We start from the raw sequence: 24,448 nt of genomic DNA on the forward strand, positions 1-24,448 counted from the left end.
GAGCTGTATATTTATGAAGTCTACTCTTCATTGACAAAACAAAATAGAAAACGCGGCATTTCGTGACGTTCATTGCACTGTTTGTCCCTCGGTCCTCTCCGTTCCCTAATGTCGGTGGACTGTTTTCAAAATGGCTGCGTCCACGAATGACAGTAAAGGAGCGTCTCTCTCCAAATCCGAGTATCTGAAACGTTATTTATCTGCAGATGGAGACGCCAAGAAGTCAAGGGAGAAGAAGGCTAAAAAGAAATGCATTAAATCTACAGGAAAAGGGTGAGTATGTGTGAAAACACCGTGGGAATATAGAGTTAAACAGTCAAGCAGTAGCTAACGTTAGCATGCTAGCCCTACTACACTGTGATAAGTTTGTTATGGTAGCCAGCTAACGTTTATCTGGTCGATGTTTCGCTGTAGTTTCTAACCTCTATTGGCGAACTCCAGTAGCTAGTTAACTAGCTGGCTAGCATTAAAAAAAGTTGCTATTTGGCAGTAGTTTCTAACCGCTCTGTTAACGTAAACTCGTACATCCCCTTGGTCCGTACAATTGCCCTTATTTTAGAGCCCCAAAAACGTAATACTTCCAGATCAACTGTAATGTCAATACCATTGTAAAGCACAATTTCTCCCAATTCCAACAGAATCAATTACATGACATAAACGCTGCCCGTTTCTGCAAAATTCAAGCAGGCAATGAGCCCCCGTCTGGTCTTTTTAAAAATGGCGGGCGGGGAAGCGAAACTAATGCGTGATAGTGAGACGGAGAGATGTTGTGTGGGGAAATTGTTTGTTTTTTTACTCGATCTGTCTAACTTATCACCTTATCGCCTCTACAATGTCAAATAAAACACTATAGAGTTTATATAATGTGTCATTACATACCTACTTGAAGGTTTGTGTCGAATTTTAATTGGGTTTTTAGGGCGGTGCTAAAGTGATCTTAGAAGTAAACAGCGGCTTTGAGAATGATGATCGCTTGCACCAATGACGCAAAAAAATGACCAGGTATCCCCCTTTACCCCCGTCACTGTCCATTTCTTGTTTTTAAATGATAATAGAAGTGCTACACCTGGTGGAGAGAGATTGTAAGACAGGAATAGTTGCTTTATGCGTGCTGTACGTTACGACATGACACGTCAAGATGTAACGGAGGGTCCGTTTTCTCAACTTTTCTCCAATACTATAGAGCCATTACCATGTCAATCAACGCTTGAATAAAAACCTTGTTCCCACCCCCAATTTTGACGTCAACACAGTCGCTACAGTCCCATTAGTTTTCTTTGTAGCCTCGTTTGAATGTTGCAGTTACGCATATTTGTATGGAATGGGGTGAGTTTACGTTACTCGGTCTGCGCAGGATGAAGATAGTAGATGACGATGTGGATTGGAAACAGCTGGCCGGCGAGGAGAAGGGGAACGAAGAGGAGGAAGAGGAGGAGGCGCCAGTGGTAAATAATGCTACGTTTCTAGCTAACTTCACTGTCACTTTGTTTTCCGTTGGGGTGACCTTTACCAAAAACATAATTTTAGAGTGGCTAGTTAGTGCTCTGATCCACTCACCTGTGTATCTCGCTCTATTGTGTGTCAGGTTGCTGAGGTGATAGACGAGCGTCCAGATGAGATCAAACGCCTGGAAGCCTTCAGGACCAGCAACAAATGGAGAGTGATGGGAGGTGAGCCAGACAGCAGCGGAGGTGCGCTCAGGTGTTGTCCGCTGCATGGTGTGTGTGTGCTAATTATATCTATCTATCTATCTATCTATCTATTCAGCTGATGAAGAGGTCCCAGAGGAGGAGGAACAGAGAGTTCGACACGATTCGCCAGAGTCCCTGTCACTCAGAAAGCAGCGTCATGATTCGCCAGAGCCCCTGTCACTCAGAAAGCAGCGTCATGATTCGCCAGAGCCCCTGTCACTCAGAAAGCAGCGCCATGATTCGCCGGACGTCTCTCCGCATAGGAGGATTGCACATGAATCCCCCGATGCTTCTCTTCGTAGACTGAAGCCTAGCGTTCCTCCATCATCATCATCCCAACCCCCCCACAGGACACACAGCAGAGGTGAGACCTGACTCCTAACCTCTGACCCAGAAATCAGTGTTCTTCAGAGGTGTAATCACTTGGAATCAAACTGAGAAAGACCAACCTCAATTTGTCCAATAGAAACAAACAAAAAATTCTCTGTTTGGCGTAAACAGTTTCTGTTGCAAAAAGTTTTGCTTCAGTTTACGACTAATGAATACAATCCATGTTAACATCCATTCAAAGACAAATCTCTCTATATAACCCTGGGGTGTATTCATTTAGTACCAGTTTTGCAGCGGCAACCGTTTCCTCCAAATGGAAGTTGTGTTCTGATTTTAAAAATCCATATTGGGCAAATTCTGGTGGGTCCCTCCCTGTTTCATTCTGTTTGGTTCCGTTGGTTCCTAATTAATACTCCCCTACTCGACAGCGTGGGTTGTAGTTCACCACGTTCTTGGTGTGGTTAAGTTCTGAAGTCATTTAAAAAAAATGTTTCTTCAGATTCATCTCCGTCCAGGAAAAAAGCAAAGTCTTCGTCGTCTGCTCGTGTTGGCCAGCGCTCTTCAGGGTCTGAACAATCCCCACCCAGGAGGCGGGCTCAGAACGGGCCCGGCTCAGACTCAGACCAATCACCTCCAAGGAAAAGGACACAGATGGGAGGGGCCTCTGATTCTGACCAATCACCGCCCAGGCGAAGGCGAAAGGGAGGGCAGAACTGTGATTCTGACCAATCGCCCCCTAGGAGGCGAACCCATGGTGGGAGGGGCTCAGACTCTGACCTCTCCCCCCCTCGTAGGCCTGACCAATCACAGGTGAGCATGTGGAGCTGAGCGAAGAGGCACAGAAATTCAAGTATTGGGCCACGTTCAGTTGACATGTGTTATGGAATGTTGCAGATAGAAATGTCATGAATAGAGCCAACATGAATGCCTTATTCTACATGTCAGAGAGGCATGTTTGTTCCACATAGCATATTTCTATTTGAACGTTCCGAAACAATGCATCCTACTGAACATGCCCCTGTAGCTAGGTAGAGAAGTTTTCTGGAAGCTTTGCCCATTCTAACATCTGTGTGTGTGTGTTAGTCTCGGAGCATGCTGTCAGGAGCCTCAGCAGGACTGGTATCAGTGGAGGTTCTAAGAAGAGAACAGGAGGAGAACCGACGCAGAGACAAGATCAACCAGCCGCTAGAAGGTACTACTCACACACCACACACACACCCTCCCGCTGTATGTTACCACACACACACCCTCCCGCTGTATGTTACCACACACACACCCTCCCGCTGTATGTTACCATACACACACCCTCCCGCTGTATGTTACCACACACACACACCCTCCCGCTGTATGTTACCACACACACACACCCTCCCGCTGTATGTTACCACACACACACACCCTCCCGCTGTATGTTACCACACACACACACACCCTCCCGCTGTATGTTACCACACACACACACCCTCCCGCTGTATGTTACCACACACACACACACCCTCCCGCTGTATGTTACCACACACACACACACTCCCGCTGTATGTTACACACACACACACACCCTCCCGCTGTATGTTACCACACACACACACACACACACACCCTCCCGCTGTATGTTACCACACACACACACACACACCCTCCCGCTGTATGTTACCACACACACACACACACACCCTCCCGCTGTATGTTACCACACCACACACACACACACCCTCCCCGCTGTATGTTACCACACACACACACACACCCTCCCGCTGTATGTTACCACACACACACACACACCCTCCCGCTGTATGTTACCACACACACACACACCCTCCCGCTGTATGTTACCACACACACACACACCCTCCCGCTGTATGTTACCACACACACACACCCTCCCGCTGTATGTTACACACACACACACACACACCCTCCCGCTGTATGTTACCACACACCACACCTCCCGCTGTATGTTACCACACACACACACACCCTCCCGCTGTATGTTACCACACACACACACACCCTCCCGCTGTATGTTACCACACACACACACACCCTCCCGCTGTATGTTACCACACACACACACACCCTCCCGCTGTATGTTACCACACACACACACACACACACCCTCCCGCTGTATGTTACCACACACACACACACACACCCTCCCGCTGTATGTTACCACACACACACACACCCTCCCGCTGTATGTTACCACACACACACACACCCTCCCGCTGTATGTTACCACACACACACACACACCCTCCCGCTGTATGTTACCACACACACACACACCCTCCCGCTGTATGTTACCACACACACACACACCCTCCCGCTGTATGTTACCACACACACACACACACACCCTCCCGCTGTATGTTACCACACACACACACACCCTCCCGCTGTATGTTACCACACACACACACACCCTCCCGCTGTATGTTACCACACACACACACACCCTCCCGCTGTATGTTACCACACACACACACACCCTCCCGCTGTATGTTACCACACACACACACACACCCTCCCGCTGTATGTTACCACACACACACACACCCTCCCGCTGTATGTTACCACACACACACACACCCTCCCGCTGTATGTTACCACACACACACACACACACACCCTCCCGCTGTATGTTACCACACACACACACACACACACACCCTCCCGCTGTATGTTAACACACACACACACACCCTCCCGCTGTATGTTACCACACACACACACCCTCCCGCTGTATGTTACACACACACACACACCCTCCCGCTGTATGTTACCACACACACACACACCCTCCCGCTGTATGTTACCACACACACACACACCCTCCCGCTGTATGTTACACACACACACACCCTCCCGCTGTATGTTACCACACACACACACCCTCCCGCTGTATGTTACCACACACACACACACACACACACACCCTCCCGCTGTATGTTACCACACACACACACACACACACACCCTCCCTCTGTATTGAACCACACACACACACACCCTCCCGCTGTATGTTACCACACACACACACCCACCCGCTGTATGTTACACACACACACACACACCCTCCCGCTGTATGTTACCACACACACACACCCTCCCGCTGTATGTTACCACACACACACACACCCTCCCGCTGTATGTTACCACACACACACACACACCCTCCCGCTGTATGTTACACACACACACACACACCCTCCCGCTGTATGTTACCACACACACACACACACCCTCCCGCTGTATGTTACCACACACACACACACCCTCCCCGCTGTATGTTACCACACACACACACCCTCCCGCTGTATGTTACCACACACACACACACCCTCCCGCTGTATGTTACCACACACACACACACCCTCCCGCTGTATGTTACACACACACACACACACCCTCCCGCTGTATGTTACCACACACACACACACCCTCCCGCTGTATGTTACACACACACACACACCCTCCCGCTGTATGTTACCACACACACACACACCCTCCCGCTGTATGTTACCACACACACACACCCTCCCGCTGTATGTTACCACACACACACACACCCTCCCGCTGTATGTTACACACACACACACACACCCTCCCGCTGTATGTTACCACACACACACACACCCTCCCGCTGTATGTTACCACACACACACACACCCTCCCGCTGTATGTTACACACACACACACACCCTCCCGCTGTATGTTACCACACACACACACACCCTCCCGCTGTATGTTACCACACACACACACACCCTCCCGCTGTATGTTACCACACACACACACCCTCCCGCTGTATGTTACCACACACACACACACACACCCTCCCGCTGTATGTTACCACACACCACACACACACACCCTCCCGCTGTATGTTACCACACACACACACACCCTCCCGCTGTATGTTACCACACACACACACACCCTCCCGCTGTATGTTACCACACACACACACCCTCCCGCTGTATGTTACCACACACACACACACCCTCCCGCTGTATGTTACCACACACACACACCCTCCCGCTGTATGTTACCACACACACACACCCTCCCGCTGTATGTTACCACACACACACACACCCTCCCGCTGTATGTTACCACACACACACACACCCTCCCGCTGTATGTTACCACACACACACACACCCTCCCGCTGTATGTTACACACACACACACACCCTCCCGCTGTATGTTACCACACACACACACCCTCCCGCTGTATGTTACACACACACACACACCCTCCCGCTGTATGTTACCACACACACACACACACACACACACCCTCCCGCTGTATGTTACCACACACACACCCTCCCGCTGTATGTTATGTTACCCACACACACACACACCCTCCCGCTGTATGTTACCACACACACACACCCTCCCGCTGTATGTTACCACACACACACACACCCTCCCGCTGTATGTTACCACACACACACACCCTCCCGCTGTATGTTACCACACACACACACACCCCTCCCGCTGTATGTTACCACACACACACACACCCTCCCGCTGTATGTTACCCACACACACACCCTCCCGCTGTATGTTACCACACACACACCTCCTCCCGCTGTATGTTACCACCACACACACACACACCCTCCCGCTGTATGTTACCACACACACACACACACCCTCCCGCTGTATGTTACCACACACACACACACACACCCTCCCGCTGTATGTTACCACACACACACACACACCCTCCCGCTGTATGTTACCACCACACACACACACACACCCTCCCGCTGTATGTTACCACACACACACACACACCCTCCCGCTGTATGTTACCACACACACACACACCCTCCCGCTGTATGTTACCACACACACACACCCTCCCGCTGTATGTTACCACACACACACACACCCTCCCGCTGTATGTTACCACACACACACACCCTCCCGCTGTATGTTACCACACACACACACACCCTCCCGCTGTATGTTACCACACACACACACACCCTCCCGCTGTATGTTACCACACACACACACACCCTCCCGCTGTATGTTAACACACACACACACACCCTCCCGCTGTATGTTACCACACACACACACACCCTCCCGCTGTATGTTACCACACACACACACACCCTCCCGCTGTATGTTACCACACACACACACACACACACCCTCCCGCTGTATGTTACCACACACACACACACACCCTCCCGCTGTATGTTACCACACACACACACCCTCCCGCTGTATGTTACCACACACACACACACCCTCCCGCTGTATGTTACCACACACACACACACCCTCCCGCTGTATGTTACCACACACACACACACCCTCCCGCTGTATGTTACCACACACACACACACCCTCCCGCTGTATGTTACCACACACACACACACACACCCTCCCGCTGTATGTTACCACACACACACACACCCTCCCGCTGTATGTTACCACACACACACACACACCCTCCCGCTGTATGTTACCACACACACACACACACCCTCCCGCTGTATGTTACCACACACACACACACCCTCCCGCTGTATGTTACCACACACACACACACCCTCCCGCTGTATGTTACCACACACACACCCTCCCGCTGTATGTTACCACACACACACACACACACACCCTCCCGCTGTATGTTACCACACACACACACACACACACCCTCCCGCAGTATGTTACCACACACACACACACACACACACCCTCCCGCTGTATGTTACCACACACACACACACACACCCTCCCGCTGTATGTTACCACACACACACACCCTCCCGCTGTATGTTACCACACACACACACCCTCCCGCTGTATGTTACCACACACACACACCCTCCCGCTGTATGTTACCACACACACACACCCTCCCGCTGTATGTTACCACACACACACACCCTCCCGCTGTATGTTACCACACACACACACCCTCCCGCTGTATGTTACCACACACACACACCCTCCCGCTGTATGTTACCACACACACACACCCTCCCGCTGTATGTTACCACACACACACACACACACACACACACCCTCCCGCTGTATGTTACCACACACACACACACACACACACACCCTCCCGCTGTATGTTACCACACACACACACACACACACACCCTCCCGCTGTATGTTACCACACACACACACACACACACACACACCCTCCCGCTGTATGTTACCACACACACACACCCTCCCGCTGTATGTTACCACACACACACACCCTCCCGCTGTATGTTACCACACACACACACCCTCCCGCTGTATGTTACCACACACACACACCCTCCCGCTGTATGTTACCACACACACACACCCTCCCGCTGTATGTTACCACACACACACACACACACACACACCCTCCCGCTGTATGTTACCACACACACACACACACACACACCCTCCCGCTGTATGTTACCACACACACACACACCCTCCCGCTGTATGTTACCACACACACACACACACACCCTCCCGCTGTATGTTACCACACACACACACACACACACCCTCCCGCTGTATGTTACCACACACACCCTCCCGCTGTATGTTACCACACACACCCTCCCGCTGTATGTTACCACACACACCCTCCCGCTGTATGTTACCACACACACCCTCCCGCTGTATGTTACCACACACACCCTCCCGCTGTATGTTACCACACACACCCCTCCCGCTGTATGTTACCACACACACCCTCCCGCTGTATGTTACCACACACACCCTCCCGCTGTATGTTACCACACACACCCTCCCGCTGTATGTTACCACACACACACTCCCGCTGTATGTTACCACACACACACACTCCCGCTGTATGTTACCACACACACACGCTAGTCTGCTGTACCTGCTCCACTCACTGGGTAGTGTTGGCTAGCGCTAGTCTGCTCCACTCACTCGGTGTAATACTATGTGGTGTGTTATACTAATCCATCTGTTCTGTCTCTCTCCTGCAGATGCGTCTCGAAATGCGGAGACTGTGTTCAGAGATAAGAGTGGGAAGCGGAGAGACATCGAGACAGAGAGAGAGGAGCAGAGGAGGATGGCAGGAGAGAAAGCAGAGAAAGACCTGAAATATGCTCAGTGGGGGAAAGGGTGAGAGAGACTGTGTGTGTAGTATGAATTTATATTTATCTTTACTATTTTCTACATTGTAGAATAATAGTGAAGACCTCAACTATGAATTAACACATGGAATCATCTAGGAACCAAAAAAGTGTTAAACATATCTAAATATATTTGATGACAGCTTTGCACACTCTTGCAATCTCACACCATGGATTAAACAAGTGACATCAATAAGAGACTGACCAGCTGAAAGCTATGATCCGTCTGTCATTTATGTGTGTGTGTCTGTGTGTAGTGTGGCCCAGGGCCAGATGCAGCTGCAGAATGTTGAGGATGCGTTGAGGGAATCCCAGAAGCCTCTAGCACGTTCCTGTGATGACCAGGACCTGGACAGGATGTTGAGAGAGCAGGAGAGAGAGGGAGACCCCATGTTGGCCATGATGAGACGCAAAAAGGACAGAGACAACAAACTACGAGGAGTCAAGGGTAGGTGGGTGGGTGGGTGGGGGGGTGTATTGTGGCTCTAGGACCACATCGGGATTTCAACGTTTCGCAAAAGGCCGCACCTATTTATTTTGGGGACTTCTTTTTTTTCTTCTCTACAAGCAATTTGCAGTGATTTGAAAATCTATATAGTAGGTAAATTTATGTTGTGTTCTTCGTTTCCGTCTGGTGTCAGAGGTCCAGAGTGGCCTGGAGTGGTTTCAACCCCTGGTGTGTGAAGGGTTAAGATGAAACAAATGCTAAGATTCTACTTGTGATGTACCACAGGTTCCAACCCTCCTCGGCCAATCACAACGAATCTCTGACACTTCCTGTTGTTGTTTACAGAGAAGCCTCGCTACAAAGGCCCGGCTCCGCCCCCAAACCGCTTCAACATTCCACCAGGCTACCGTTGGGACGGAGTGGACAGGTACACCTCTCACCCCCCCTGTGTGTGTGTTGGGATTGGTCTGTGTGTTGTCGTGGAAATTTCCTCTAGTTACCAAATCATGAGAGCAAACCACACACAAGTTAGAGTTAGTTATCACAAAGTCCATCTTTTTAATTATATGAGCTCCATCACAACCCTGTGACTCTCAGATCAATTCAGTGTCTATCAATGAATTCTCTGAGAGCCCCTTCCACATTTCAACTGAGATCCTTTATAGCAAAGACACACATATCCAGACAGCATAGGCATAATTTATCGTTCAGCTTTGTCTCTTTTCTCAAACTCAGAACCATAAACCAATCCTCCATATCAACAGGCATATATCAAATCCATCCTATCTTGACAAGATCACAGAGACACACTGACTGGCACACAGACATTGTGGAGCCAAGAGATACACGCTTGACCTCTCCCCTCTCTCCGGCCCAAGCAACTTAGTCTTGACATAGAACAGATACTGCAACCCCGCCACAATATTATACAAAAATAACATTCTGATGAGAAGTAACTTATAAACATATGATGAATATAAAACATCTTACCGATGTTACCAACCAATTCTGATTCTTCCACAACACTAGCTAGGTCTGGTCTGCACTAGCTCTGGTCCTGGGCGTAGCTAGCTAGGTCTGGTCTGCACTAGCTCTGGTCCTGGGCGTAGCTAGCTAGGTCTGGTCTGCACTACGGCATTCCTACTTTTTGAACTATAACAATATTTCAATGGGAAGAAAACTATTATGTTACCAACCAATTCTGATTATTCCCCAACAGTGTGTGTTGGGGGGGTCTGTGTGTGTGTGTTGGGATGTGTGTGTGTGTGTTGGGATGTGTGTGTGTGTGTGTGTTGGGATGTGTGTGTTGGGATGGGTGTGTGTGTGTGTGTTGGGATGGGTCTGTGTGGGTGTGTGTTGGGATGTGTGGGTGTGTGTTGGGATGGGTCTGGGTGTGTGGGTGTGTGTTGGGATGGGTGGGTGTGTGTTGGGATGGGTCTTGGTGTGTGTGTGATGGGATGGGTGTGTATGTTGTGTGTGTGTATAGCGTCACACTGATTTATCATTCATATATAATTAGAATTAACATATAATTAACATTCTAATTACTTGAGAAAAAAAATGTTGCTCATATTATTGTGTGTGTGTGTGTGTGTGTGTGTCAGGTCGAATGGTTTTGAACAGAAGCGGTACACCAGGATGGCTGATAAGAAGGCTGTGCAGGAGATGGCCTACAAGTGGAGCGTGGAAGATATGTAGAGCAGAGATGGAGACCGAGGCGCTGGCTACACCATGAGACGGCTTCAACAAACCCAGCAGGCTCTACATTACACACTGTACTGAAGTCAACGATGTGGTTTTTCCTGCTTTATTAAATACTGTTTTGTAACTCTGTGGCTCCTGATTTATATTCTGTTGTATGTTAATAGCGGACAACCAGCATCACCGCAGATATCAAGATGAGCCCTTACCCAGTCACACAGTCTCAAGATGAGCCCTTACCCAGTCACACAGTCTCAAGATGAGCCCTTACCCAGTCACAGTCTCTAGATGAGCCCTTACCCAGTCACACAGTCTCAAGATGGGCCCTTACCCAGTCACAGTCTCTAGATGAGCCCTTACCCAGTCACACAGTCTCAAGATGGGCCCTTACCCAGTCACACAGTCTCAAGATGAGCCCTTACCCAGTCATACAGTCTCAAGATGAGCCCTTAAACAGTCTCAAATGAGCCCTTACCCAGTCACACAGTCTCAAGATGAGCCCTTACCAGTCATACAGTCTCAAGATGAACCCTTACCCAGTCACACAGTCTCAAGATGAGCCCTTACCCAGTCACACAGTCTCAAGATGAGCCCTTACCCAGTCACACAGTCTCAAGATGAGCCCTTACCCAGTCATACAGTCTCAAGATGAGCCCTTAAACAGTCTCAAGATGAGCCCTTACCCAGTCACACAGTCTCAAGATGGGCCCTTACCCAGTCATACAGTCTCAAGATGAGCCCTTAAACAGTCTCAAATGAGCCCTTACCCAGTCACACAGAGTCTCAAGATGGGCCCTTACCCAGTCACACAGTCTCAAGATGAGCCCTTACCCAGTCACAGTCTCAAGATGGGCCCTTACCCAGTCACACAGTCTCAAGATGAGCCCTTACCCAGTCACAGAGTCTCAAGATGGGCCCTTACCCAGTCACAGTCTCAAGATGAGCCCTTACCCAGTCACAGTCTCAAGATGAGCCCTTACCCAGTCACAGTCTCAAGATGAGCCCTTACCCAGTCATACAGTCTCAAGATGGGCCCTTACCCAGTCACACACAGTCTCAAGATGGGCCCTTACCCAGTCACACAGTCTCAAGATGAGCCCTTACCCAGTCACAGTCTCAAGATGAGCCCTTACCCAGTCACACAGTCTCAAGATGAGCCCTTACCCAGTCACAGAGTCTCAAGATGGGCCCTTACCCAGTCACAGTCTCAAGATGAGCCCTTACCCAGTCACAGTCTCAAGATGAGCCCTTACCCAGTCACAGTCTCAAGATGAGCCCTTACCCAGTCACAGTCTCAAGATGAGCCCTTACCCAGTCATACAGTCTCAAGATGGGCCCTTACCCAGTCACACACAGTCTCAAGATGGGCCCTTACCCAGTCACACAGTCTCAAGATGGGCCCTTACCCAGTCACACACAGTCTCAAGATGGGCCCTTACCCAGTCACACAGTCTCAAGATGAGCCCTTACCCAGTCACAGTCTCAAGATGGGCCCTTACCCAGTCACACAGTCTCAAGATGAGCCCTTACCCAGTCACACAGTCTCAAGATGAGCCCTTACCCAGTCACACAGTCTCAAGATGAGCCCTTACCCAGTCATACAGTCTCAAATGAGCCCTTACCCAGTCACAGTCTCAAGATGAGCCCTTACCCAGTCACAGTCTCAAGATGAGCCCTTACCCAGTCATACAGTCTCAAGATGGGCCCTTACCCAGTCATACAGTCTCAAGATGAGCCCTTACCCAGTCACACAGTCTCAAGATGGGCCCTTAAACAGTCTCAAATGAGCCCTTACCCAGTCACACAGTCTCAAGATGGGCCCTTACCCAGTCACAGTCTCAAGATGAGCCCTTACCCAGTCACACAGTCTCAAGATGAGCCCTTACCCAGTCACACAGTCTCAAGATGGGCCCTTACCCAGTCACACAGTCTCAAGATGAGCCCTTACCCAGTCACACGGTCTCAAGATGAGCCCTTACCCAGTCACACAGTCTCAAGATGAGCCCTTACCCAGTCACACAGTCTCAAGATGAGCCCTTACCCAGTCACACAGTCTCAAGATGAGCCCTTACCCAGTCACACAGTCTCAAGATGAGCCCTTACCCAGTCACACAGTCTCAAGATGGGCCCTTACCCAGTCACAGTCTCTAGATGAGCCCTTACCCAGTCACAGTCTCAAGATGAGCCCTTACCCAGTCATACAGTCTCAAGATGAGCCCTTACCCAGTCACACAGTCTCAAGATGGGCCCTTACCCAGTCTCAAGATGAGCCCTTACCCAGTCACACAGAGCACTGCGTATCTGCACCGGCCTGCTTTTTTGCTGCTACAACTTGGTAGATACAAGCCCAAAAAAGAGGAGAAATTGTTTATTTAGGACCAAAAGTGTGATTAATCATGATTAACTAATGCCATTAACTCAATGAAAATATTTTAAATGTTTGACAGCCCTAATAACTACTCAATATTAGATCAGTCAGAATTTAGCCATGATACATAACGGTATTGATTCTCAGTAGCATGACCAATGTGTGTCAGCTGTCACCAGCGGGTTCTGTTTGTGTGTCGATTGTCACCAGAGGGTTCTGTATGTGTGTCAGTTGTCACCAGAGGGTTCTGTATGTGTGTCAGTTGTCACCAGAGGGTTCTGTTTGTGTGTCAGCTTTCACCAGAGGGTTCTGTTTGTGTGTCAGTTGTCACCAGAGGGTTCTGTTGGGTTCTGTTTGTGTGTCAGCTGTCACCAGAGGGTTCTGTTTGTGTGTCGATTGTCACCAGAGGGTTCTGATTGTGTGTCAGATGTCACCAGAGGGTTCTGTTTGTGTGTCAGTTGTCACCAGAGGGTTCTGCTGGGTTCTGTTTATGTGTCAGCTGTCACCAGAGGGTTCTGTTTGTGTGTCAGTTGTCACCAGAGGGTTCTGTTGGGTTCTGTTTGTGTGTCAGCTGTCACCAGAGGGTTCTGTTTGTGTGTCAGCTGTCACCAGAGGGTTCTGTTTGTGTGTCAGCTGTCACCAGCGGGTTCTGTTTGTGTGTCGATTGTCACCAGAGGGTTCTGTATGTGTGTCAGTTGTCACCAGAGGGTTCTGTATGTGTGTCAGTTGTCACCAGAGGGTTCTGTTTGTGTGTCAGCTTTCACCAGAGGGTTCTGTTTGTGTGTCAGTTGTCACCAGAGGGTTCTGTTGGGTTCTGTTTGTGTGTCAGCTGTCACCAAAGGGTTCTGTTTGTGTGTCGATTGTCACCAGAGGGTTCTGTTTGTGTGTCAGATGTCACCAGAGGGTTCTGTTTGTGTGTCAGTTGTCACCAGAGGGTTCTGCTGGGTTCTGTTTGTGTGTCAGCTGTCACCAGAGGGTTCTGTTTGTGTGTCAGTTGTCACCAGAGGGTTCTGTTTGTGTATCAGCTGTCACCAGAGGGTTCTGTTTGTGTGTCAGTTGTCACCAGAGGGTTCTGTATGTGTGTCAGCTGTCACCAGAGGGTTCTGTTTGTGTGTCAGTTGTCACCAGAGGGTTCTGTTGGGTTCTGTTTGTGTGTCAGCTGTCACCAGAGGGTTCTGTTTGTGTGTCAGCTGTCACCAGAGGGTTCTGTTTGTGTATCAGCTGTCACCAGAGGGTTCTGTTTGTGTGTCAGCTGTCACCACAGGGTTCTGTTTGTGTGTCAGCTTTCACCAGAGGGTTCTGTTTGTGTGTCAGCTGTCACCAGAGGGTTCTGTTTGTGAGTCGATTGTCACCAGAGGGTTCTGTTGGGTTCTGTTTGTGTGTCAGTTGTCACCAGAGGGTTCTGTATGTGTGTCAGTTGTCACCAGAGGGTTCTGTATGTGTGTCAGTTGTCACCAGAGGGTTCTGTTTGTGTGTCAGCTTTCACCAGAGGGTTCTGTTTGTGTGTCAGTTGTCACCAGAGGGTTCTGTTTGTTTCTGTTTGTGTGTCAGCTGTTACCAGAGGGTTCTGTTGGGTTCTGTTTGTGTGTCAGCTGTCACCAGAGGGTTCTGTTTGTGTGTCAGTTGTCACCAGAGGGTTCTGTTTGTGTATCAGCTGTCACCAGAGGGTTCTGTTTGTGTGTCAGTTGTCACCAGAGGGTTCTGTTTGTGTGTCAGCTTTCACCAGAGGGTTCTGTTTGTGTGTCAGTTGTCACCAGAGGGTTCTGTTGGGTTCTGTTTGTGTGTCAGCTGTCACCAAAGGGTTCTGTTTGTGTGTCGATTGTCACCAGAGGGTTCTGTTTGTGTGTCAGATGTCACCAGAGGGTTCTGTTTGTGTGTCAGTTGTCACCAGAGGGTTCTGCTGGGTTCTGTTTGTGTGTCAGCTGTCACCAGAGGGTTCTGTTTGTGTGTCAGTTGTCACCAGAGGGTTCTGTTGGGTTCTGTTTGTGTGTCAGCTGTCACCAGAGGGTTCTGTTTGTGTGTCAGTTGTCACCAGAGGGTTCTGTTTGTGTATCAGCTGTCACCAGAGGGTTCTGTTTGTGTGTCAGTTGTCACCAGAGGGTTCTGTATGTGTGTCAGCTGTCACCAGAGGGTTCTGTTTGTGTGTCAGTTGTCACCAGAGGGTTCTGTTGGGTTCTGTTTGTGTGTCAGCTGTCACCAGAGGGTTCTGTTTGTGTGTCAGCTGTCACCAGAGGGTTCTGTTTGTATATCAGCTGTCACCAGAGGGTTCTGTTTGTGTGTCAGCTGTCACCACAGGGTTCTGTTTGTGTGTCAGCTTTCACCAGAGGGTTCTGTTTGTGTGTCAGCTGTCACCAGAGGGTTCTGTTTGTGAGTCGATTGTCACCAGAGGGTTCTGTTGGGTTCTGTTTGTGTGTCAGTTGTCACCAGAGGGTTCTGTATGTGTGTCAGTTGTCACCAGAGGGTTCTGTATGTGTGTCAGTTGTCACCAGAGGGTTCTGTTTGTGTGTCAGCTTTCACCAGAGGGTTCTGTTTGTGTGTCAGTTGTCACCAGAGGGTTCTGTTTGTTTCTGTTTGTGTGTCAGCTGTTACCAGAGGGTTCTGTTGGGTTCTGTTTGTGTGTCAGCTGTCACCAGAGGGTTCTGTTTGTGTGTCAGTTGTCACCAGAGGGTTCTGTTTGTGTATCAGCTGTCACCAGAGGGTTCTGTTTGTGTGTCAGTTGTCACCAGAGGGTTCTGTATGTGTGTCAGCTGTCACCAGAGGGTTCTGTATGTGTGTCAGCTGTCACCAGAGGGTTCTGTTTGTGTGTCAGTTGTCACCAGAGGGTTCTGTTGGGTTCTGTTTGTGTGTCAGCTGTCACCAGAGGGTTCTGTTTGTGTGTCAGTTGTCACCAGAGGGTTCTGTATGTGTGTCAGTTGTCACCAGAGGGTTCTGTATGTGTGTCAGTTGTCACCAGAGGGTTCTGTTTGTGTGTCAGCTGTCACCACAGGGTTCTGTTTGTGTGTCAGCTTTCACCAGAGGGTTCTGTTTGTGTGTCAGCTGTCACCAGAGGGTTCTGTTTGTGAGTCGATTGTCACCAGAGGGTTCTGTTGGGTTCTGTTTGTGTGTCAGTTGTCACCAGAGGGTTCTGTATGTGTGTCAGTTGTCACCAGAGGGTTCTGTATGTGTGTCAGTTGTCACCAGAGGGTTCTGTTTGTGTGTCAGCTTTCACCAGAGGGTTCTGTTTGTGTGTCAGTTGTCACCAGAGGGTTCTGTTTGTTTCTGTTTGTGTGTCAGCTGTTACCAGAGGGTTCTGTTGGGTTCTGTTTGTGTGTCAGCTGTCACCAGAGGGTTCTGTTTGTGTGTCAGTTGTCACCAGAGGGTTCTGTTTGTGTATCAGCTGTCACCAGAGGGTTCTGTTTGTGTGTCAGTTGTCACCAGAGGGTTCTGTATGTGTGTCAGCTGTCCCCAGAGGGTTCTGTTTGTGTGTCAGTTGTCACCAGAGGGTTCTGTTGGGTTCTGTTTGTGTGTCAGCTGTCACCAGAGGGTTCTGTTTGTGTGTCAGCTGTCACCAGAGGGTTCTGTTTGTGTATCAGCTGTCACCAGAGGGTTCTGTTTGTGTGTCAGCTGTCACCACAGGGTTCTGTTTGTGTGTCAGCTTTCACCAGAGGGTTCTGTTTGTGTGTCAGCTGTCACCAGAGGGTTCTGTTTGTGAGTCGATTGTCACCAGAGGGTTCTGTTGGGTTCTGTTTGTGTGTCAGTTGTCACCAGAGGGTTCTGTATGTGTGTCAGTTGTCACCAGAGGGTTCTGTATGTGTGTCAGTTGTCACCAGAGGGTTCTGTTTGTGTGTCAGCTTTCACCAGAGGGTTCTGTTTGTGTGTCAGTTGTCACCAGAGGGTTCTGTTGGGTTCTGTTTGTGTGTCAGCTGTCACCAGATGGTTCTGTTTGTGTGTCGATTGTCACCAGAGGGTTCTGTTTGTGTGTCAGATGTCACCAGAGGGTTCTGTTTGTGTGTCAGTTGTCACCAGAGGGTTCTGCTGGGTTCTGTTTGTGTGTCAGCTGTCACCAGAGGGTTCTGTTTGTGTGTCAGTTGTCACCAGAGGGTTCTGTTGGGTTCTGTTTGTGTGTCAGCTGTCACCAGAGGGTTCTGTTTGTGTGTCAGTTGTCACCAGAGGGTTCTGTTTGTGTATCAGCTGTCACCAGAGGGTTCTGTTTGTGTGTCAGTTGTCACCAGAGGGTTCTGTATGTGTGTCAGCTGTCACCAGAGGGTTCTGTTTGTGTCAGTTGTCACCAGAGGGTTCTGTTGGGTTCTGTTTGTGTGTCAGCTGTCACCAGAGGGTTCTGACGGCTGCGTGGTCCCATGGTGTTTATACTTGCGTACTATTGTTTGTACAGATGAACTTGGTACCTTCAGGCATTTGGAAATTGCTCCCAAGGATGAACCAGACTTGTGGAGGTCTACAATTTTTTCTGAGGTCTTGGCTGATTTCTTTTGATTTTCCCATGATGTCAAGCAAAAAGGCACTGAGTTTGAAGGTCGGCCTTGAAATACATCCACAAGTACACCTCCAATTGACTCAAATTATGTCAATTAGCCTATCAGAAGCTTCTAAAGCCATGACACAATTGTCTGGAATTTTCCAAGCTGTTTAAAGGCACAGTCAACTTAGTGTATGTAAACTTCTGACCCACTGGATTTGTGATACAGTGAGTTATAAGTGAAATAATCGGAGTGGTTGAAAAACGAGTTTAAATGACTCCAATCTAAGTGTATGTAAACTTCCAACTTCAGCAGTAGGTATACACTGCTCAAAAAAATAAAGGGAACACTAAAACAACACATCCTAGATCTGAATGAATGAAATATTCTTATTAAATACTTTTTTCTTTACATAGTTGAATGTGCTGACAACAAAATCACACAAAAATGATCAATGGAAATCAAATTTATCAACCCATGGAGATCTGGATTTGGAGTCACACTCAAAATTAAAGTGGAAAACCACACTACAGGCTGATCAAACTTTGATGTAATGTCCTTAAAACAAGTCCAAATGAGGCTCAGTAGTGTGTGTGGTGTCTACGTGCCTGTATGACCTCCCTACAATGCCTGGGCATGCTCCTGATGAGGTGGCGGATGGTCTCCTGAGGGATCTCCTCCCAGACCTGGACTAAAGCATCAGCCAACTCCTGGACAGTCTGTGGTGCAACGTGGCGTTGGTGCATGGAGCGAGACATGACGTCCCAGATGTGCTCAATTGGATTCAGGTCTGGGGAACACTCCAGCCACATGAGGTCTAGCATGGTCTTGCATTAGGAGGAACCCAGGGCCAACCGCACCAGCATATGGTCTCACTAGGGGTCTGAGGATTTCATCTCGGTACCTAATGTCAGTCAGGCTACCTCTGGCGAGCACATGGAGGGCTGTGCGGCCCCCCAAAGAAATGCCACCCCACACCATGACTGACCCACCGCCAAACCGGTCATGCTGGAGGATGTTGCAGGCAGCAGAACGTTCTCCACGGCGTCTCCAGACTCTTTCACGTCTGTCACATGAGCTCAGTGTGAACCTGCTTTCATCTGTGAAGAGCACAGGGCGCCAGTGGCGAATTTGCCAATCTTGGTGTTCTCTGGCAAATGCCAAACGTGCTGCACGGTGTTGGGCTGTAAGCACAACCCCCACCTGTGGACGTCGGACCCTCATACCACCCTCATGGAGTATGTTTCTGACCTTTTGAGCAGACACATGCACATTTGTGGCCTGCTTGAGGTCATTTTGCCGGGCTCTGGCAGTGCTCCTCCTGCTCCTCCTTGCACAAAGGCGGAGGTAGCGGTCCTGCTGCTGGGTTGTTGTCCTCCTACGGCCTCCTCCACGTCCCCTGATGTACTGGCCTGTCTCCTGGTAGCGCCTCCATGCTCTGGACACTACGCTGACAGACACAGCAAACCTTCTTGCCACAGCTCGCATTGATGTGCCATCCTGGATGAGCTGCACTACCTGAGCCACTTGTGTGGGTTCTAGACTCCGTCTCATGCTACCACTAGAGTGAAAACACCGCCAGCATTCAAAAGTGACCAAAACATTAGCCAGGAAGCATAGGAACTGAGAAGTGGTCTGTGGTCACCACCTGCAGAACCACTCCTTTATTGGGGGTGTCTTGCTAATTGCCTATAATTTCCACCTGTTGTCTATTCCATTTGCACAACAGCATGTGAAATTTATTGTCAATCAGTGTTGCTTCCTAAGTGGACAGTTTGATTTCACAGAAGTGTGATTGACTTGGAGTTACATTGTGTTGTTTAAGTGTTCCCTTTATTTTTTTGAGCAGTGTATCATTTATATCTCCATTGATTCTTGAAGAATATCATTTATAAAATAGCCAACCTTTGCCTTGATGACAACATTGCACACTCTTGGCAAAGCATGCCATTCCATAAGCATGCCATTCCATAAGCATGCCATTTCCATGAGCATGCCATTCCATGAGCATGCCATTCCATGAGCATGCCATTCCATATTTTTCAACTTGAATCAATGAGCCCAGTCAGTCCTCCATGGCAACAGAGTAGGACTGGCTCATAAGTCCTTAGTTTTGGCATCATGCTCAGGTAAAACAATTTGGGGATCTATACTTTCATAGTCCTATTCTTGACGATCAAAGGGTATAACATTTATTGGAATGACTGTAATTCTGATAGACTTTGGTTTTTAATGTAAAGATATAATTGAATTGTATTATTATATGTAGTAGAAAGCGATGTGTTAGAAGAAGCCTACATAACCAACCCATAATGTAACATGTTACATCCATATATGACCAGCTATGTAAACCTTAACATTGATTTATCCTGCAATAGATGTGGTTCAATTAGTTACATACGTTTTTGTTTTCTTCTAATGTCTCTTAAGGGGAAAGTAATCTAAAAGTAACTGGATGTAATCAGATTACGTTACTGAGTTTGGTTAATCCAAAAGTTACCCAAATAACTCAGGTTACTGAGTACAATTTTGGACAAGTAACTGTAACGGATTACATTTAGAAAGTAACCTACGCACCGATGCAATCAGGCTAGCATATCACATAGACAAACACATGTTTTTCTGAATAAGCTAACAGGCTAGCATATCACATAGGCAAACACATGTTTTTCTGAATAAGCTAACAGGCTAGCATATCACAGACAAACATATTTTTCTGAATAAGCTAACAGGCTAGGATATCACATAGACAAGCATGTTTTTCTGAATAAGCTAATTAGCTAGCATATCACATAGACAAACATGTTTTTCTGAATAAGCTAATTGGCTAGCATATCACATAGACAAACATGTTTTTCTGAATAAGCTAGCTGGCTAGCATATCACATAGACAAACATGTTTTTCTGAATAAGCTAGCTGGCTAGCATATCACATAGACAAACACATGTTTTTCTGAATAAGCTAGCTGGCTAGCATATCACATAGACAAACACATGTTTTTCTGAATAAGCTAGCTGGCTAGCATTTATGAAGTCAGCAAACACGTTCCCGACACGCTATGAACACATTTCCTCCAACATTATAATGAAAAAGTGCCTCTCGGTCCCAAAACACACGTTTTCTGGAGACTTGTGGGAGGGGTGCTGATGATGTCGCCCACTGTAGGCGCTTTCAGTCACCTGATTGCATCCTGGCTGAGGACAAATCCACACACAATGCATCTCTGACATCCAGACTGAGGACAAATCCACACACAATGCATCCCTGACATCCAGACTGAGGACAAATCCACACACAATGCATCCCTGACACCCAGACTGAGGACAAATCCACACACAATGCATCCCTGACATCCAGACTGAGGACAAATCCACACACAATGCATCCCTGACATCCTGACTGAGGACAAATCCACACACAATGCATCCCTGACCACCTCCTGAAGTGGTCAGCACGGGAGGCTGCTGAGGGGAGGACGGCTCATAATAATGGATGGAATGGAGTGAATGGAATGGTATTAAACACATGGGAACCATTCCATATATTCCGTTCCAGTCATTACTATGAGCCCATCTTCCACAATTAAAAAGCCACCAGCTGTCTGTGGTGGTCCGACAGATGTGAACTCTATCTGACCACAGTGGCACTTCTGTGCATCGAGACCTGTCTTTTCAAAGCGATCCTCCTATTCTGATAGCAGAAGTCACATGTAAGTGTAAAGTGTAGACAGCCTCAACATTTTTCACAAACAATGTATACTGTTGATAAAAAAAATGGTAACAAATCACTTTATTGATTGCAAACTCATTTCCAAAATGGTATCTTTGAGTTTTGGTAGGCAGCTCAGCAGATGCAATACATGATTGATTATTTGATTTATTTGAAATGTATTCCTTATTTTACCAGGTGAGTTGACTGAGAATACATTCTCATTTACAACAACGATCTGGGAGAATGAATTGATTGATGAACTGTCTCAGCAAGCGGCAGCAGCAGAGACAGGGAGGCAGAAACAGACACAGAGATGGTTGGTTGTTCTGCAGATGCTTCTAGAACAGAATTGTGTGGCTGTGATATGTATTTTATGTGGTGTGGAAGAGCAGGAAGCTGGTTTCGGCAGGTGTGATCTGGTTTAATCTCTCGTGGACAAATTCTGTATGTAATTGGAAACAATCTGTCAAGGCTCACGTAAAATTATGGGATTACGAGCAGCGGCAGTTCCTGGTTTGGGGTTTTCATCATTGATTATTTGATAGAATCAGGATTGTTCAAAAGCAGTAATCAAACTGTGGCTGAGATTTCAAACCCGTGTGTGGATGATGAATGGTTTCCGCTAGATACCACACCTACAAATTCAAAATTGAAGTAAAACAGGAAGTGACAAACTTTCGCGAAAATGTTACTTCTGGGTAACCGAGATTAGATCTGGTTGAATCTGGTTTGAGCTCATTCAATGTGGTTCTGTGTGGCTCTGTGTGATTTCATGTGGTTCTATGAGTTGGGCAAGATCAGGAAGCCGGTGAAAGTGTTGTCAGCTCGTTCGTCTTTAGTGATGAGAGCGTTGTTATCGGTGGGCTGTAGAGACACCACGTCTCCCTCCAACAGATCCAGCACCACCGACCCAGACGTCACCAGGAATCCACTCGACGAATCACAGAACCCCACCTTCACAACAACAACAACAACGTTTATCACATAACCTAGAACAATAATAACCTTACAATCACAGAACACCTTCACAACAACAGCCGGACACCTTCACAACAACAACCGGACACCTTCACAACAACAACAGGACACCTTCACAACAACAGGACACCTTCACAACAACAACAGGACACCTTCACAACAACAACAACGTTTATCACATAACCTAGAACAATAACAACCTTACAATCACAGAACACCTTCACAACAACAACAGGACACCTTCACAACAACAACAAAGTTTATCACATAACCTAGAACAATAATAACCTTAAAATCACAGAACACCTTCACAACAACAACAGAACACCTTCACAACAACAACAGGACACCTTCACAACAACAACAGGACACCTTCACAACAACAACAGGACACCTTCACAACAACAACAAAGTTTATCACATAACCTAGAACAATAATAACCTTAAAATCACAGAACACCTTCACAACAACAACAGAACACCTTCACAACAACAACAGGACACCTTCACAACAACAGGACACCTTCACAACAACAGGACACCTTCACAACAACAACAACAACGTTTATCACATAACCTAGAACAATAATAACCTTACAATCACAGAACACCTTCACAACAACAACAGAACACCTTCACAACAACAACAGGACACCTTCACAACAACAACAACAGAACACCTTCACAACAACAACAGGACACTTTCACAACAACAGGACACCTTCACAACAACAACAACAGGACACCTTCACAACAACAACAGGACACCTTCACAACAACAACAGGACATCTTCACAACAACAACAACCGGACACCTTCACAACAGGACACCTTCACAACAACAACAACGTTTATCACATAACCTAGAACAATAACAACCTTAAAATCACAGAACACCTTCACAACAACAACAGGACACCTTCACAACAACAACAGGACACCTTCACAACAACAACAGGACACCTTCACAACAACAACAGAACACCTTCACAACAACAACAGGACACCTTCACAACAACAACAGGACACTTTCACAAAAACAACAGAACACCTTCACAACAACAACAGGACACCTTCACAACAACAACAGGACACTTTCACAAAAACAACAGAACACCTTCACAACAACAACAGGACACCTTCACAACAACAACAGGACACCTTCACAACAACAACATGACACTTTCACAAAAACAACATGACACTTTCACAACAACAGGACACTTTCACAACAACAACAGGACACTTTCACAACAACAACAGGACACCTTCACAACAACAACAGGACACCTTCACAACAACAACATGACACTTTCACAAAAACAACATGACACTTTCACAACAACAGGACACTTTCACAACAACAACAGGACACTTTCACAAAAACAACAGAACACCTTCACAACAACAACAGGACACCTTCACAACAACAACAGGACACCTTCACAACAACAACATGACACTTTCACAACAACAGGACACTTTCACAACAACAACAGGACACTTTCACAACAACAACAGGACACCTTCACAACAACAACAGGACACCTTCACAACAACAACAGGACACCTTCACAACAACAACAGGACACCTTCACAACAACAACATGACACTTTCACAACAACA

General features: G+C 47.9%; 2 protein-coding genes across 2 annotated transcripts in view; one reads left to right on the forward strand and one right to left on the reverse strand.

Moving 5' to 3' along the window:
* The first annotated feature begins 111 nt into the window (after window positions 1-111).
* Window positions 112-11,433, forward strand: LOC135538306 (BUD13 homolog). The gene is made up of 10 exons (XM_064964214.1): window positions 112-273; window positions 1,355-1,445; window positions 1,586-1,670; window positions 1,768-2,055; window positions 2,521-2,831; window positions 3,105-3,213; window positions 9,008-9,146; window positions 9,415-9,605; window positions 9,951-10,032; window positions 11,210-11,433. The coding sequence occupies exons 1-10, from the start codon at window positions 131-133 to the stop codon at window positions 11,301-11,303; spliced, it is 1,533 nt and encodes a 510-aa protein (XP_064820286.1). The 5' UTR covers window positions 112-130; the 3' UTR covers window positions 11,304-11,433.
* Window positions 11,434-21,904: 10,471 nt separating this feature from the next.
* c1qb (complement component 1, q subcomponent, B chain) overlaps window positions 21,905-24,448 on the reverse strand; it is a 31,351-nt gene continuing 28,807 nt past the window's right edge. Inside the window, exon 5 of the mRNA XM_064964218.1 lies at window positions 21,905-22,797. Within this exon, the coding sequence (XP_064820290.1) occupies window positions 22,624-22,797 (174 nt within the window). The 3' untranslated portion in view covers window positions 21,905-22,623. The remainder of the gene's footprint in view (window positions 22,798-24,448) is intronic.

This window comes from Oncorhynchus masou, unplaced genomic scaffold (assembly GCF_036934945.1).
Source record: "Oncorhynchus masou masou isolate Uvic2021 unplaced genomic scaffold, UVic_Omas_1.1 unplaced_scaffold_939, whole genome shotgun sequence".
Taxonomy (NCBI): Eukaryota; Metazoa; Chordata; class Actinopteri; order Salmoniformes; family Salmonidae; genus Oncorhynchus; species Oncorhynchus masou.